Genomic DNA, 17,000 nt, shown 5'->3' on the forward strand with positions numbered 1-17,000 from the left:
TTACCCATATGAAATGTACGCCGCTCAGAATATAACGCCAACAGTTTTGGATGCCATGAATGGAAATGTTTCCGAATGGTATAACGAATGCGACAATGCCATTAGAAGGTCAGAAATAGTTCCTGGAACTTACGAATATACAACTGCTGTTTCTTATGGAAACGTAGGTGAGTTTGGAGAAGGTTCTTCAACAACAGTAGATATTGCTTGCGCAGGTTTCATATAATTTCTATTGACAACTCTTTCTTATACGTGGAACAAGACATTGAAATAAAACCTTCTGCCAAGTTGTCTGACAAGAAAGGTTGCAATGGAATTTTCTATGTCGGATACCAATATGCTCCAGAAGTTTTCATGGGATATAAGATATATTCTAACTCTGACTTAGTTCAAACAGTAACATGGGCAAACTATGAATGGTTCGCTTTGAGAAACTCAGTACAACCACAAGCTAGAGAACAAACAGACCAGTATGCAACTATTGAGAAAATAAGAAGACTTGACCCTAACGTTCCAGGAGTTTATGTTGACCTTTCTGAACAAACTGCAGCAGCAGTAACCAAAGTAAAATTGAAACTTAGAGTTCCTTTGTCATCTTTCCTCATCTTCAGGTTTTTAAGATACTTGCCAAACTGGGCAGGAAAATTTCTATCGAACTTACTCCAAGCAAAAATAACTTAGTCATTGCACCAACACAAGACCCATTCAGCATTGCTGTAGCTGGAACTGGTGGAGCAAGTTCTGTGACTTTTGCAAAGACAAAGTTGACTTAGACTTTGGTTTCTCAAACCTCAACACTGAAGTAAACTATTATTTCAATGCTGCTGGAACTGCTTGGGACCCAGTTAAGTTCACATGCGAAAAATTTGAATGCAAGAGAATAGAAAGCAGACTTGCAGTCTATATGTTGGACCCCAGATATTTCAAATGCTTTAGCTGCCAAATATATTGCAGTTCCACTTATGTTCCCTATACACCAAATATCTGTCAAAGACTTTGCAGGTGAAGTTGGAAACCAAAGTGCTGACCAGGTGCAAGAACAGATATTGCCTTAACAACTGCAATGAAACATGCAGATACTATGTTTGTACTGTTCAGACGAACTATAAATGACTATTCTTGTTTCTACAACCCCGGTATTAAATATCTATAAAACATAGATGGCAAATACTATCCAAGAGAAGAATATTCCACAGTTGAGGATATGAGGTCATACAACTTGACATTAGATGCTATGAACTTTAACAACAACTTCACAACAACCATTAACCCTGAAATGCAAAGTTCTATTATGCCATATGTGAAAGTATGGACTCATACAGGAGGTCAAAAAACTCATATACAAATGGAGACCGTTCAAACTTTTGGCTTGGCATTCCATTTGCTGACTCAGAAGACTTTATGGGCGGTATTTCAACTGTTGGTACAGTTCAAATACAATATACTGGTGACAGAGACGGTCCAGATAATTGAAAGCAAAGAAGTTTACAAAACCAATAGCACTTTCACGGAAGATGCTCTTTTGAAAATTCGTTCGATGAAACCTGCTGGGCTCCTCAGATTGGTATAACGACAGCTTCCATCGAGCAGATTTTGGCAGCAGGTCAGTAAGTTGTTCTTGAACTGACTTCTCTCCCGTCAAATATTGACAGTACGCCAGTTTTGACAATAGTATTGTATTAAAAACTTACCTTTAGAAATATCGGTCAGTTTTGTTGCTATATTTTTGTCAACGTCAAGAACTTTCACCATCTCGGTTATACCACTTTCTTTGCTTTATGAAAATATTTTGGTTCAGCAAAAGACTGCTATTCTATAACATTTTCCATTGTTTGTGTAAAGAACTACTCTGTCAATGAACTTGTATTGTTTGTGTGTGTAAACTTTGTTTTGCTTCAATTCGAAGAGATACTCAAAACGTCCATATTTTTATTCGAAGTAAAATGTCATTTCCGAAAAATAGAAGCGTAAGTGTTTCAAAAGTTTAATGGCGGTGGCAGATGTGAAGTTAAATTCACCAACTCAAACAAACAGTCAAAGTGTTGTTGTCAATGTCAAAGACAGAGATGTTGAAGTGGGAAACCATACGAAGACGAAGATGGTATAACAATAGTTCCTGTAAAAGAACCAACATACCTGAAGTTAGCAGAGACTTAAGTTCTGTTGCAGATATTCGAAATGATACAAACAACTTAAAGACAAACTTAAAACTCAGGAGAAGATTTGTCAAGCTTTGGGTATAATGTTAAACTTGGTTAAGCACAACCCTGTAAAAGTGAACTCATATGTATCGCACCTCATGAAATTTTGAAAGAACTATTGAAACTTTTGACAGAGGCAGACGATATAAACATCAAAGAAATAGAACCCGACATTGCTTGCTGTGGTGTTCATATAATGTCATACTAAAGATATACGTTATAAAAGGAGGTGAAACGTTGAACTTAAAATATAGTTTCCCAGACGTCATAAAAATATTTGACGACACAAACATTTCATTAAAGTTTGTTTGCTAAGTAAAAATGTCAAAACTTCTTGAAAGATGTTTGAAGAAAAAACAATATAGACTTTATTTCATGTAAAGGACTTTACACACTTTTGAACGATATGAAAGACCCTGTTTTGTTTGTTCGTGTAGACAAAGGAAAGTTCTTATGTCTTTACAAAAATATTTGAACTTCTTAGACAGAGAACTTCAAGAAACGCCATGTGAAAGTTTAGATGAAGTTCTTCTCCATTTCAGAAAAACTTTTAAATATATGTAAATGGCAGAAGACATAGTGGTTTATACTATTACGACTAAAAACCCTGAGTCATATAATTCTATAACAACAAACTTACAAAGCCCTCAAGGACGATATTGTAAACTAACCTTAAACACGATGACGACTAAAGCCTGTTTTGCTCTTTTGACACCAGAAGATTTATTGTTGTGAATGGTAAAAAATACTCCTTTGAAGATACTTACTCAGATATACCACCAACAGGTTTTGTTGACTTATTTAATACTTTAAGGACGGATGTAACATGTGCTGCCAACTAGAGCAGGTTTCATATGTTTGGATGTCCGACTGAGTTTAGTAAAACGATATGAGCTATAATACAAAACTTATATCTGGTTTTTACTACCAACAGTTTCCTATAACAGGAAAAGGTGTATACAAGGAATGTCTGTTCATTGACTTTAAGTACACCTATTTATAATTTGTTTCAAACTTAGGTTCAAAGTGCTATTCGAATGTCGACAGAAACTACTATGACCAAAAGATACTCATGCGTTAAACAACACTTTCTCTGCTGGTTTGCCTATTGTTCATTCGAATGCAGAGTTTTCAGCTTTAGTAAACTCAAACACTTTTAGCAAACATAAACTTAACCTATAGTTGACGCAAACTTTGTTCCTGTAAAACTTTTATGTCCTATGTATTTGTCAATGACGGCAGAAAGTTTCGAATTGGAAGATGAAACTGGTGAAAGTATTGTATTACAAGAACAACTTCAACAACAAATAGCTCAAGAACAACAAATGCAACAAATGGAACAAATGCAACAACAAAGTCAAGAAACAACAAATAGCTCAAGAATAAAAAAAATATTTTTTTTTATTTTTATATATAAAAAATGTACAGAATAGACGTTTCAGATTTTTATGACTTCCAAGCGTTCAGAAATATGTGTCCATTAAGAGACTATAACAAAGCAGTCGAGAATTTGAAAACGTTTAGTCATTTATGTCGACCTCTGCCCAGAATGTTATGTCATGAAAGAATGGGATGTAGTCTTTAACAAACCAAGAGCGACAATAGTTTCAGAACAAGAATGTAAACAGAAACTAAGAAAATAAAATCGTACAAGTTGGTATGAAGATTAGATGCTTGGGATATCTTATTGTCAAAGTTAGAAGATTTTTCAGTTCGTGGTATAAATTCTATACACCTTCTCCAAACTTCTATTCTATCTTCACTGGAATATAAATATGAACAAGTAGAATGGAAAGAAAATATTATAGAAGCTTGGTTAGACCATGTCAAAGAAATTATATGCAATGGAAACGAAAGAGTCTATGAGTATAATCTTATGTTGGTTTGGCAAACATCTTACAACATCCAAGTGCTAAAAATGAAACTGCTCTCATTATAATTGGAAAACAAGGAACAGGTAAGAACACTTTCTTTACAGATATCTTATTGCAAACTGTTAGAGGGCTTATTCGAACCCGAATATGACAAACTTAGAAACATCTGCGGTAAATTTAACTCTTCAATAGAGAATATGAAACTTATAGTATGTAACGAACTTCAAAGTATAATAACAAAAGTTTTGAACTCAGATGCTTTGAAGAGTCTTATAACAGACAAAGTTGGAGTTGTTGAAAGAAAGTATAGAGACAAAAGAGTTTGTGAAAATGTTGCAAACTTCATTATGGTTTCAAACAATGCTGTTCCGATGAAGTTAGAAAGTTCTGACAGAAGATATGTAGTTGTCAGAAGTCAGAAGCTCAATTGCAAGATACAGAATATTTTGACGACTTAGCAGAAACTTTAACATTGACTTTTACAACCACTTGTTCTCATATTTCATGACATTAGATATTTCAAAGTTCAAATCAAGACAAATTCCACATACCGAAGAGAGACAAACATTGTAAGAAGCAAACAAGAGTTGTATATGAACTGTTCATAAGATGAAACTGACTTTGAGTGTTTAGATGAAAGGTCATTGTACGATTCGTATAAACAATATTGTCAAGAGTATGGTTATATGACAGCGTCTAAACGAACATTCTTGGCAAATGTCAAAAGTCTTTTAGACGTAACAGAATGGTGTATATACAAAGAAAAATTTTTCTGAGTAAATTTTAAAAAAAATATTTTTTTTATTTTATTTGAAATGTACGCTGAGTTTGTTGGAAAGGACCGTTGGGAAACTTGTTTGTTAGATGAGAAATATGAAATTCACTGTTGTGAGTCATTTGAAGTCAGAAACAAAGAGACAAAAAGAGTTTTAAGCGGATGGGAGCAAAATGACGGATATGCTAGGATGAGGATTGGTGGAAAACACTATTTTAAACATGTTGTCATTGCAACTCATTTTAATACCGAATCCTAACAATCTACCTTTTGTAGACCATATAAACCATATAAGAAACGACAATAGACTTGAAAACTTACGTTGGGTTACTCGTTCTGAAAACAATAAGAACAAAAGCAATTTAGAGATATTGTATTCGAAATTTGTCGACGAACTAGAAGATGAAGCAATTGAAATTACAGACTATGGTAAGCATACGCTTGAGTTTTACTACTACAGCGAAGACAGGACTCTTCTATTTATACCGCGCGGTAACTATAGAAAATTTACAGTATTTTTACTAAGGGAAGGCTATGCTTATGTAAACACTAGAAGATACAGATGGAAAACACGTTCGAATACTTCTTAACAAATTCAAAGAGCTATATGGCATACCATTTTAAAAAACGTTTTTAAAAAAAAAAATATTTTTTTTATCCGATAGAAAAGATGAACAAAATTCATCTCAGTCAACAAGTATATGCGTCAGGACTTAAAGAAGAACTAGACCCATTCACATATTTTGAATGTTTACTTCTAACCATTTTTGAAAAGTCTTCATTTGACAAAAGTTTGGAACATCGAAACGTTATGTTTGCTATTGTGACTAAAAAATGGTGCGATTTTGAAGACTTAGACATAGAAGGTTTGTTAACAGTAAAGAAAGTTTTGACAGAAGGTTTTCAAAATTAAAGAAGGCAAAGCATACAAACTTGTTATACCTTATGAACCAAAGAAAGCAGACGACTATGAATATTATGAGTCTAAGATAGTTGAAGTTCAAGGTAATTGGGTAAAAAGATTTTAGAGTCTAAGCGGTGTTTGCTCCTAAAGAGAAAGAAGAACATTGACATTGACCCAGAAATGTTTTAAAAAATAAAATTTATTTTTACTGTCATATCTCCCCTTCTCTGGAACTGGTTCTTTCTTCTCTTCTTTCTACTTTCTTTTCTTTCTTTTCTCTCTTCTTCTTTTCTGGTGTGAGACGTCCAATTCTTTCTCAGAAACTATTTTTGTAAAAGTTCTTTTGTCCTTTATTAGCTCTTCTATTCTGTTTTCTATTTCATCTCAAAGAACAGGCGCATGTGTCTTCTTTGCATTCTAAGAAGTTTTGTTGGACTTCATCTCTCCAAGAGGCGTCATCTCTGTCAACAAGTCTGTCATTGACAAATTTTAAGACTTCTCTGCTTAATGTTTTATGGTTCTTGTCATATTCCCAGAAACAGAACTTTAGAACAAATTCACCTTTCTTGTTTACACTATGTAAGATTTTATGGTCGACAGATGTTTTGCTTGTCGAAAAGCTTGTCTCGAATATAGATGGCGGAAATCGCTAGACATTTCCTAAAAGATAAAAATTTTAAATTTTTCTAAAAATTATGTTAGAAAAAAAAGTTGCTGACATTGACAAGAATTTGAGAATGTTTTAAACAAGAACAAGAGGAAGTTGGAAAATGCTCAGATAAAACCCATACATGACAAGTTCTTATTTGCTCAGAAATGGTATAACAGATCTAATTGCACCGCCGCTGGGTCGGGTAAGACTTTCACTTATTTAAATGGCTGACAAACAACCAAGAACTGATGAGAAGAACCCATTCTATGAGTTAGTGTCATTTGTCAGTACTTCTGGTCAATTTGACCAAGAACCGTCAATTCGTTCAAAGATATTATAAAAAAGTCAAAACTAGTATGTATAAAGACTCTGAGTTTGTTAGATTGGAATAAAGAAGACACAAGAAAGAGTTTTGAAGTACAATGCTATAAATAGTTATATAAACTCGAAGTTTAAAGACCCAAATGAGGAAATGCAGAGAATATTAGAGAAGAAACACTTCAGAAACAAACAGAAGAGAAATAAGAATACATTTTGAAGAAATTGCAATCTTACGATTGGATGACTTACCCTCATAGATTCTTTCTTATCTTAGATGACTTTGCTTCTCATCCTTTGTTAAAGAACAGAGAAACAAGATATGTGTCGAATTCTTAGAAGCTCAGACACTTTAACATCCCTGTTGTCATTTTGTGTACAGACAGCAAAGAGTTTAAGTAGGATGTAAAGAGAATACTTACTGACATTGTACTTTTCCCCGGATTGTCCGAAGACGATTTCATGGAACTTATGAAAGAGTCCATGGCAGGTAAGTTTGACAGATATGAACTATGGGAGAAGTACAAAGTCATACAAGACCCTCATACTTCTTTCAGAATTCACATCTACGCAAACAAAGTTCAAATTGTAAAAAGTCAAGCGTAAAAATGTAAGTGTTTGAGTCTTAGTCTGTTGTGGTGCTGGGGCTGTCGTTCTTCTGGCTTTGGAATGGACTCGGTTGGTGGTACGTCAGTCATCCGTTTGTGTCCTGTCGGAAGGAAGGACTTTTCCTGTCGGAAGGAAGGACTTTTCCTGTCGGAAGGAAGGACTTTTCCTGTCGGAAGGAAGGACTTTTCCTGTCGGAAAGAAAAACTTTTCCTGTCGGAAAGAAAAACTTTTCCTGTCGGAAAGAAAAATTTTTCCTGTCGGAAAGAAAAATTTTTCCTGAAGGTCGGCCAAAAAGTTCTCAATTTTCGAAAATTTGAATGGTTTACGGACGGACAACAGAAAAAATTTTTCCTGTCGGAAAGAAAAACTTTTCCTGTCGGAAGGAAGGACTTTTCCTGTTGGAAGGAAGGACTTTTCCTGTCGGAAGGAAGGACTCGGAATGCCAGAAAGAAAAACTTTTCCTGTCGGAAGGAAGGACTCGGAATGCCAGAAGGAAGGACTCGGAATGCCAGAAGGATTTGACAAGACAATTTACCTGATAGAGCTACCTGAGCCATCTTTGGTGTCAAGCTTGAAAAATAAATGGTTCATTTACTCTGCTTGTTTGAAGTTGTCAAAATACTCTGTTATTTTTTCTTTCAGTAGCGGCAAATCTTCTTTGAATGTAAGTATTGTACAAGCTTTCATATCATAGTGTGTTTGAGGTAAAGTATCTTGAACTATCTGTTTAACATCTTCATTCGGTGTCATTGAAATCGGTAAGTTTTCGCGATAGAACCAATTTCTGTCAGATTTGTAATCTTAGCAAGGTCGTAAAAGCTTTTGTTGTTTCTTCTGACTAAATGCAACATAACCATATCTCTGTCTTCTTCATTTTCCATCTCTTCAGTGTAAATCATATACTTATAGTTCTTTTTCCTTTCCTTTTGGTACCGAACGTGGTATTCTTTTCTGTATGTTTTTGTCTTCTTTCATCATATCTTCTCTCTGCTTTGTACAAAGTTCGTCAAGTAGCATAAGTATGTAGATTGCATAACGAGGTGAAGCCCACATTGCTATTGAACTAGCTAGGAACTTATGAACATATATACCTTTTAGATGCGATGGTAATTTTGTCTGTCTTGGTACATCTTTTTAAGTTCTACATGTTCAAACTCACTGAGGAGTTCATGAGTGCTATTTAATTCAAACCAGTCTTGTGGTTTCTTAGTATCTGGAGCAAAACATGCTGTCAAAATACTTTGCATTTGGTACATGTCATCTTTGACCGAACGAATGAGACGTAACTGTTTGTTAAACTGTATGTACTCATATTCTTCATTTATGGCTTCATGAACGATAGCAGTTGTTGTGTTCTCTGTTGTTGTCATATCTGTCTTTACATACAAAATAAAAAAAATATTTTATAAAAACTAACGCTATTTTTTTATCTTGTATAAAAGATATGATTTCAGGGATTTTTTTACGAAGTGTCAAAGTTCTCTTCGTCAAAAAAATACAGTTATATCATGAAATTTGGTCATTTTTTCACGATTTCAGGGATTTTTTTTACGAAGTGTCAAAGTTCTCTTCGTCAAAAAAATACAGTTATATCATGAAATTTGGTCATTTTTTTCAGCAAAAATATATTTTAGGTGGAACCAGGTCCCTCGGTCACTCGGTCCCTCGGTCAACTAACATCTTTTTGAAAATGGTGACAACATGACATTTTGACAACAACACAGGAAATAGACTTCTTTGTATATGTTTTGTTAAGATTTCTTCGTCAATGAGCGTAAATCAGACAAAAATATATTTCTACCATAAAGTTTCACAAGCGTTTTACATGGTATATGTTGTGATGGTTCATGACTTTAAACAGTTTTGTAGCTTCTATTTCTTCACGAAGGATATCAAAAGTTTTAACGATACCGAAAGTTTCTTTATATTTCTTCTTGACATCAGATAGAAGGAAATCGTTAGCAGTTGGATAGTTTTTGTTCAGAAATGTCAACATGTCCATTTTATCTTCTGCTGGTTTCTCTACTTCTTTCTTTAAGTCAGCATAGTCGTTTCTCATACGTTCTATCTCTTTGACGGAGTAGTTATATTTCCTTGTTGCTGCTTTACATTTTGAACATTGTGAGTTCATTTTAGCATTGTACATTGAAACCTTACCTGCAAGTACAACTAAGGCGTCAATGGTTTTCTTTAACTCAAAAGTTGCTGGTTTTATCTGTTGGTTCCATACCTTACCTCTTCTATCTTTATCTCTTATCTGCCATACACATTTTGCAACTAACGAAACAAAGTTGTCGTAGGTCTTAAACTCTTCAGATTTGTATATGTCAATGAAATATAACATATCGCAGTCTTTGTGGTTGCAATGAAATCCAAGAAACTCATAGTTTACGTTACGTATGAACTTCTTTATTTCTACTGAGTCAGTTGGTTTCACTTCTATTTCATCGAATTCAGGAATAGTAAGCTTTTGTTGTTGTATTTCAGGAATTTTAGGTAGATGTTCCACCAGGTCCTGCATTTCATAAAGATACTGTTCATTTGTTTCATCTTTTGCACTACAGTCTAAATCTCCTTGGAGAAGTTCTTGCTTTATCTTCTGGATTTCTGTTTCGAAAGTATATGAAGAAGGAATGAAGCTTTTCATCTCTACTAACATTGAAGTTGGGTTCATGACTAACGAGTTTGGTGAAGTTGTTGCTGACATGTTCTTACAATAAAAATAAAAAATATTTTTTTTAAAAAAACTAACTTTTTATTTTATTTCAGCACAAAATGAACGAGTTTTGTGTGTTTTCTACGGTGAACCAAAAGTGGCTCGACCTCAAAACAAGCATTTTGTGAAGAATATACCAACCGCCAGAATGTCGACGGTTGCTTTTTATACAAAATTCAACGGGTGAAAGAATACGATGAAGAAGTTTATTTCCTGTGTTGTTGTCTAAATGTCATGTTGTCACACTTTTTCAGAGAAGTTCGTTTAACCGAGGGACCGAGGGACCGAGGGACCTGGTGACACCTTCAGTTCTTCAAAACATTTACGATGAAGTTTATTTCCTGTGTTGTTGTCTAAATGTCATGTTGTCACACTTTTTCAGAGAAGTTCGTTTAACCGAGGGACCGAGGGACCTGGCTCCACCTTCAGTTCTTCAAAACATTTACGAAGAAGTCATGACCTGGACTGTTGTCTAAATGTCATGTTGTCTCATTTTTTCAGAGAAGTTAAAATTACCTGGTGACCTGGTGACCTGGTGACCTGGTTCCACCTAAAATATATTTTTCAATACTTTTTCAGCACTTTTCCGTAGTTGTATATGAAAGACAATTCGAGATAAAAGTCATAGTACAATGGTATTATATGCTGCAGACCATTTGTTGTGAACCAAACTTGAAAGTCAGAGAAACTGTTACTAGGTGGTTCGTAGAATTTAGAAGCAAAGTCATAAAAGTCCTTACCGATACAAAGAAAACTGTTGTTGCTTGAACTGAAACTTGCATGACACATAACATTTTGAGGATCGAACACGTTTCTATAAACTGTCAAATCTGTTGGCGGGAGTATAAATTTAAATGGACCATCTGGTGGCAATGGTTCGTTCTGGTTTAGTAACCGAAGAAATTGTGCCCAAGAACGCCTGTCCACCCCCCAATATAAAAACTCTGTATCTCTTGGAGGGTTAATTTCAATCTTTTGAAATGAAACTGTAGAGTTCATCTTATCGTATTCTAGTTTTAGATAGTACGTTCCATTTAGTAAAGAGTGGTATTTTTCTTGAAATTCCCAGTAGTATTTGTTTATTTGGGTTTGAAAGTCATTTAGAGTTTTTTCAAGACTTTCGTCTGAACGAATTGTAAAGATTTTCATTTCGTCAAATTTTTCTATTAGACCGTCAGAACCTTTATACTGGCCATGAAAATATACTGCGAACATAAACGCGTTAGTTCTATTTGAAAACAAAACTCTTCTAAATCCTATTGCCTTTGCATCTGAAGGACTTTGAAGCCAACGAATTGGATAGTCAAACCTGTAAGCTCGGGATGAAATTTCTTCATCTGAAATATTTCTACCAGCATTTGTAAAGATATAGTCTAACGGTTTTGTATCTGCTACTTTTGTTCTTTGTTTTTCAACCTGAAGCATTTTATATATGTAAAAATATACTGTTTTAAAAATGTTTTAAAATGGTATGCAATGTTTTATTTCATGCAATGTTTTATTTCTGTCCCGTCTTCAAGTACGGCCCAATACTTACGTTTGGAGAGGACATGAACTTCGGAAAATACCTTGTCTAGCTTAAAAAGGCCCATCTTTTCACCGACTAAACCCATTTCAATGAGTTTGTTATAGCCTTCCTCGTTCGTCATGAGTGCGTCAATGTTCTCGTAGTATACCTTCACTTTGGATTTAACATCGGAGAAGAATTTGTTGTAGTTGTCAAGGACTGCCTTTGCGAACTGAGGGTATGACCAATGCTCGACAATAGGTTTTACTGTGGTTACTAAGCCACCTTGACCTTCGGTGAACTCGTATTTCAAAACAAAAGGGGAGAACCTTTCAACAAAGTTGTCGACCTTCTCATAGTGTTTACTCTTCATCTTTTGAGGTTTTTTAATGGAATATCCCCATGTCGAGTTCATAAGCAATTTGAGTGTCATTGCAAGTTTGGGGTTTGAAGCTTTCCTAATATCATAGAGTTGTTGTATGACCTTTCCAACTGTATAGTTCATTCCCGGGAACTCACCATCTTCGTTTGGAATTCCAGTCGGGATATATTGGACGAACCTCATGTACGCAGCGTTAAGGTCGACATAGTATATTTTTTCGTTTGAGTCGAACTTGTCGCATCCAATCGGCCCAGTTCGTGGAAATTCAAGTGAGTCTCTTATCTTCTGAGAAACCTCGCCTGTTATCTCATAAACATCGTCAAAGCAACCTGTTTCATATAAAACCTTCTGAGCTAACTCAGATGCTCTCCAATACAATTTGACGTCGACTGGATGTCTCAATGGGAGTTTGTTTATAGCATCTTGAAGTTCTTGCAACCTCATTGGAAGTTCTTCTGGTTCAGGTTGGTATCCGAACAATCCAACTCCTTTTGGAGCTGTGTACTTCTTTTGTGCTATAACTTTGTCTGGAACAACTTTTGGTCTCACTAACAATGAAAAGTTTGTTTCGTCTTTTGGTACAAAAGTTTCTGTCAGCTTGTCATCTGGAATTGGTTCCAACAAACCTTTCTCGAAAAGAATGTTAACAGCTCTGACAATGTTGCATTTGCCTTTTCCGAACAATGGGTTTGTAAGACTTTCGTTCAACATGAAGTGGTTGTGGACAAGTACAATCTTCAACCATGGCAATTTGAAGTCAACTACATAGTCATCGTGCGAAGAACCTTTCTCAGTCGGAATGTTGACTCGGATATTCACATTTGCCAACGGTGCAATTTTTGTCAATTGACTTCTGAGAATGTACCTTGTTTTCACACATGACTCAAGATACTTCATCTTCTCATCTGTAACAAGACCAGAGTTCCTGAGACATGTAAGAATGCAAGGTTCGTTGACAATTGTTTCAATTGAATTGTAAATTCCATACCTTGTCAGGTTAATGTCAGACTTATTTCTGAACGGGAAGTATCCAGCATGTTGTCTGACTGCTTGAGGGTTAGGTTGATACCATTCGAACTTCACACTTGCAATTCCTTCAATTGCATTCAAAATGTCTGAGTCGGAATCAACCATTTGTTCTCTCTTTGTAGTCTTGAAAGCGTCAAGAAGTTGTGCGGCTGTTGTGACATTGCCATATGAGTAGTATATATGACCATCTAAATCTGTTACGGTTAGTCTGAGATTGTATCCTTTCTTATTTCCGTCTTGTATGGCAGCAAGTACTCCCATGAAGCCTTCTTTGTTCTTTCCTTCGTCAAAGTTTACTGTAAAGGTTCGACCGGATGTAATTTGGCTTCTAACCTCACGGTACTTCTCATATGCATATCTTGTTCTTTCCATGGGAGCATGTGCGTCTTCACCTTTTCCTTTTTTCCTCCTCAAAGGATACAATTGTTCGTCATGTTTCCAGTAGAATCTGGCAAAGCCGTCGTGTCCTTCAACTTGAGGCTCAGTAACATTGAAAGGCATGTCCATAAGACGTTCTTCTTCTAACCTCTCCAGTCTGTTTGGATAATTGGCGCGAGCTGTTTTTAAGTCCATCTCATAGGTCAGACCAGCCAGTTTGTCATAGACTTTTATTGGCTTTCCCTTCCTATATTTAAACTTCTTTGAAACTCTCCAGCCATATCTTTCTAACTCTGCTTTTATTCGAGCAGACCTTCTGTCCATTCTATATGGGGGCATTTCTATAAAAATAAAAAATGTTGTTTTAAAATGGTATGCCATATAGCTTCTTGAATTTGTTAAGACGTATATGAACGCATTTTCCATCTGTATCTCTAGTGTTTACATAAGCATAGCCTTCCTTAGTAAAATATACTTGTAATTTTCTATAGTTTACGCCGGTATAAAAGTAGAAGGAGTCCTGTTCTTCGCTGTAGTAGTAAAACTCAAACGTATGCTCGCCATAGTCTGTAATTTCAATTGCTTCATCTTCTAGTTCGTCGACAAATTCGAATACTATATCTCCAAATTTGCCTCTGTTCTTACTGTTTTCAGAACCAGTGACCCAACGTAAGTTCTCAAGTCTATTGTCGCTTCTTATACGGTTTATATGGTCTACAAGAGGTAAATTGTTAGGGTTCGGTATAAAATGAGTTGCAATGACAATATGTTTAAAATAGTGTTTTCCACTCATCCTCATAGTAGTATATCCGTCATTTCGCTCACATTCGCTTAAAACTCTTTTTGTCTTTTTGTTTCTGACTTCAAATGACTCACAACAGTGAATTTCATATTTCTCATCTAACAAACAAGTTTCCCAACGGTCTGTTCCAACAAACTCAGCGTACATTTCAAATAAAATAAAAAAAATATTTTTTTGAAAATATATTTTGTTTTAAATGGTATGCCATTTCATATTTCTCATCTAATTTCTCATGAACTTTCTTCATCTAATTTCTCATGAACTTTCTTCATCTAATTTCTCATGAACTTTCTTCATCTAATTTCTCATGAACTTTCTTCATCTATGTCTTCCCAACGGTCTTTTGCGACAGACTCAGCGTACATTTCAAATAAAAATAAAAAAATGTTTTTTTTACTTTACGTAACCACCGGCTGCCAAAAGTCTTTGACGCCAACCCATACCAGCTAATGAAGGTTGACTTGGTTTAGTTTCAATACTAAACTTTGGTTTTGGTTTTTCTTCAGTTTTTGGCTTCCCTTCTTCTATCTGTTTTTCGTCACTTTTCGGTTCATTTGACTTTACCTCACTTGCTGGAACAGTTGTGTCGTTAGTATCTTCATAAATGTCATATGCCATTTGTTTTTGTTTTCCTTTCAACTTTTTGTGTTTGTTGTAAAGTTTAGAATATTTCGACTCTAAGTCAATGAGATGTTCTATAATGAACTGTTGGTCAGTGAAGTAAACTTTTCCATCTGTTGTCTCATAAACTCCTTCAGACTTCAATATTTTATTTGTGAGAGTCTGTTTCTTTTTTGAGATACTAGCCGTTCCATTTCTATGAAAAGTGACTTTGTAGTTAGAGTTTGTATTTCCAGACCTCACACTTTCTATTATTGAATTTTTCTCTTCATCTGTAAGTTCTTTGACAGGTTTTGACAATGGTTCTGAACTTTTTGTTTGTGGTGTCAAATCTACCGTTTCAACTTCTTCGGTCATTTCATCTCAGTAAAAAATTTTAGTTTGTTTTGTTTTCAACTGGTTGTTTAGGTTTTTTAAGTCGGTCTAAAACTTCCTGAGGTATAGGAAGAACTTGACAAACACGTGGTTGTGTAACTGCTGGAAGCCGACAAATCCATCTTGAGCCCATTTGTCTTAAAGCTGTATTGTTCATTTCATCTCAGTAAAAAATTTTACATTCCCCAAGTTTGAGGTGGTTGAGGTTGGTTGTTGTTTACCCACTGTTGTGCATGGTTATATCCTCTGTTAAAGAATCTTTCACCTTGGTCCATATAGTGCCCTGCTTGGTTATAGTAGTCATTTGCTTTGTTATAGTAGTTTCCTGCTTGTCTTCCTACATTGTCCATCCATCCTTGAACTTTTCCTCTTGTTTCAGGATTTGGAATAAGATTTGCTGCATCTCGTGCTACATCCCAACCTTTCTGTACAGTTTGTATAATAGGTTGTGCTTTCTCTTTAAGTATACCTAATGTACTCAAAATCTTCCTTCCAACTCCAAATACACCTCTGGCTATTGTTCCCACTGCGGGTAAAAATCTAGATGCAACTCCTGCTAACGCGCCAAATAAACCCATTTCTTATGGGTTAAAAATGACGAATCCAAACAAGGACCCGTATGTTTCTAAAGCAACAAAGAAAGCACTCATGGTAAAAATCTTTAGTTCAACACCAAATGCTTGGTTTATGGATATCTTGGAAAACATTCCGAGGTATAGAGAAGATGGACCACCATACTGGCTAATATTTGTTGGTCAAAACACAAGATACTGTGAAGCCATACCATTATGGTCCAAAAATATTTTAGATGTGAAAACTGCTTTGACAATCTTCGTTGACAAATACCATCCAACAAAACTGACATCTGACTGTGAAAGTTCTTTCAAATCAGACGATATTAAAAACTATCTGCGTTCAAAAAATGTAAACCAATATTTCATTGTCGACCAAAACCATTCTGCTCTTGGTGTCATTGACAGTTGTATAAAAATCTTAAGAGACTTAAACCAACCACAAGGTGGTGAAGCAAATGAAATGTCATATGACGACAAATATAGACATTTCTCCATGGCAAAGATGAGACAAGTTTTAAATATTTACAATAACCGTAAACAAAAAGGTTTGGGAAACCACTCCCCCGAAGAAATGAAAAACAACCCTGACTTAGAGAAAGACTATATATTTAATAGTTTAGTCAAAAGAGACAAACAAGAAAGAATGCCAGGCTTCAAACTTAAGAAAGGTGACAAAGTAAAAATAGAAATACCTAAACGCGACCCATATGAAAATACTATTGACTATGACAACAATGGGAACCCGACAGGTACTCACATTCGTGTTCGTAAAAATAGAAGAAAGTATACAAGAGAATATTATGAAGTTTTAGGCAAACATGGCAAAATGTACAGACTGCAAGCAGAAGATAAAACTACTATTGTCAGACCTCGTTTCAAACTTGTTAAGGTTCAAGGTGGTATACTTTCAAAGACAGTTCCTAACAAATATAAGACAACTCCTGACGAATATGCTAAAGAAGTTGAAAATGACGACTAAGCAATTCTATACCATGCGTAAACTGTCATGTAAGGTGGCATGTAGTCTTTACTTTGTCCCGTTGTTTGCGTATATCCTGAAACGCGATGTATATGGTTTCCTCCTCCCTCAGTGTTACTCCAGTAACAATCTATAGCAAACTTAACGTTGTCTTTAACATCATATCCTTTACCTTTTATCATTCCTGACCAATCCCAATATCTATGCTTATGCCAACCTGCTTGAGATGTACTTAAATCTATGTAGTGACTGTGCGCAGGTAAGTTTTCACCTGAAATCGTTTTACTTCCACCTGTTTCCTTT

At 35.3% G+C, this 17,000-nt stretch overlaps 8 protein-coding genes and 3 pseudogenes across 11 annotated transcripts, besides 1 other annotated feature; 2 read left to right on the plus strand and 9 right to left on the minus strand.

Annotated features, from left to right (window-relative positions):
- Positions 1–17,000: part of a mobile genetic element that runs on past both edges of the window.
- Positions 355–1,611, plus strand: TVAGG3_0807830 (annotated as a pseudogene). The gene has a single exon. A coding segment is annotated over exon 1 (1,257 nt).
- Positions 7,925–8,386, minus strand: TVAGG3_0807840 (annotated as a pseudogene). Its single transcript has one exon. A coding segment is annotated over exon 1 (462 nt).
- Positions 8,409–8,703, minus strand: TVAGG3_0807850 (annotated as a pseudogene). Its single transcript has one exon. A coding segment is annotated over exon 1 (295 nt).
- Positions 9,144–10,040, minus strand: TVAGG3_0807860 (organellar and viral DNA polymerase type B; the record flags this gene model as incomplete). The annotated part of the gene is made up of 1 exon (XM_001314452.1): positions 9,144–10,040. One exon carries the CDS (start codon positions 10,038–10,040, stop codon positions 9,144–9,146), a length of 897 nt encoding a protein of 298 aa, XP_001314475.1.
- TVAGG3_0807870 (uncharacterized protein) lies at positions 10,614–11,474 on the minus strand (the record flags this gene model as incomplete). Its single annotated transcript, XM_051247596.1, has 1 exon — positions 10,614–11,474. The coding sequence occupies one exon, from the start codon at positions 11,472–11,474 to the stop codon at positions 10,614–10,616; it is 861 nt and encodes a 286-aa protein (XP_051083071.1).
- Positions 11,531–13,669, minus strand: TVAGG3_0807880 (DNA/RNA polymerases family; the record flags this gene model as incomplete). Its single annotated transcript, XM_051247597.1, has 1 exon — positions 11,531–13,669. One exon carries the CDS (start codon positions 13,667–13,669, stop codon positions 11,531–11,533), a length of 2,139 nt encoding a protein of 712 aa, XP_051083072.1.
- TVAGG3_0807890 (His-Me finger endonucleases family) lies at positions 13,710–14,294 on the minus strand (the record flags this gene model as incomplete). Its single annotated transcript, XM_051247598.1, has 1 exon — positions 13,710–14,294. One exon carries the CDS (start codon positions 14,292–14,294, stop codon positions 13,710–13,712), a length of 585 nt encoding a protein of 194 aa, XP_051083073.1.
- TVAGG3_0807900 (phage tail repeat-like family) lies at positions 14,541–15,125 on the minus strand (the record flags this gene model as incomplete). Its single annotated transcript, XM_051247599.1, has 1 exon — positions 14,541–15,125. The coding sequence occupies one exon, from the start codon at positions 15,123–15,125 to the stop codon at positions 14,541–14,543; it is 585 nt and encodes a 194-aa protein (XP_051083074.1).
- Positions 15,145–15,300, minus strand: TVAGG3_0807910 (uncharacterized protein; the record flags this gene model as incomplete). The annotated part of the gene is made up of 1 exon (XM_051247600.1): positions 15,145–15,300. The coding sequence occupies one exon, from the start codon at positions 15,298–15,300 to the stop codon at positions 15,145–15,147; it is 156 nt and encodes a 51-aa protein (XP_051083075.1).
- TVAGG3_0807920 (uncharacterized protein) lies at positions 15,320–15,721 on the minus strand (the record flags this gene model as incomplete). The annotated part of the gene is made up of 1 exon (XM_051247601.1): positions 15,320–15,721. The coding sequence occupies one exon, from the start codon at positions 15,719–15,721 to the stop codon at positions 15,320–15,322; it is 402 nt and encodes a 133-aa protein (XP_051083076.1).
- TVAGG3_0807930 (uncharacterized protein) lies at positions 15,738–16,697 on the plus strand (the record flags this gene model as incomplete). The annotated part of the gene is made up of 1 exon (XM_051247602.1): positions 15,738–16,697. One exon carries the CDS (start codon positions 15,738–15,740, stop codon positions 16,695–16,697), a length of 960 nt encoding a protein of 319 aa, XP_051083077.1.

The sequence above is a fragment of the Trichomonas vaginalis genome, chromosome VI, assembly GCF_026262505.1.
Source record: "Trichomonas vaginalis G3 chromosome VI, whole genome shotgun sequence".
NCBI classification, from domain to species: Eukaryota; Parabasalia; order Trichomonadida; family Trichomonadidae; genus Trichomonas; species Trichomonas vaginalis.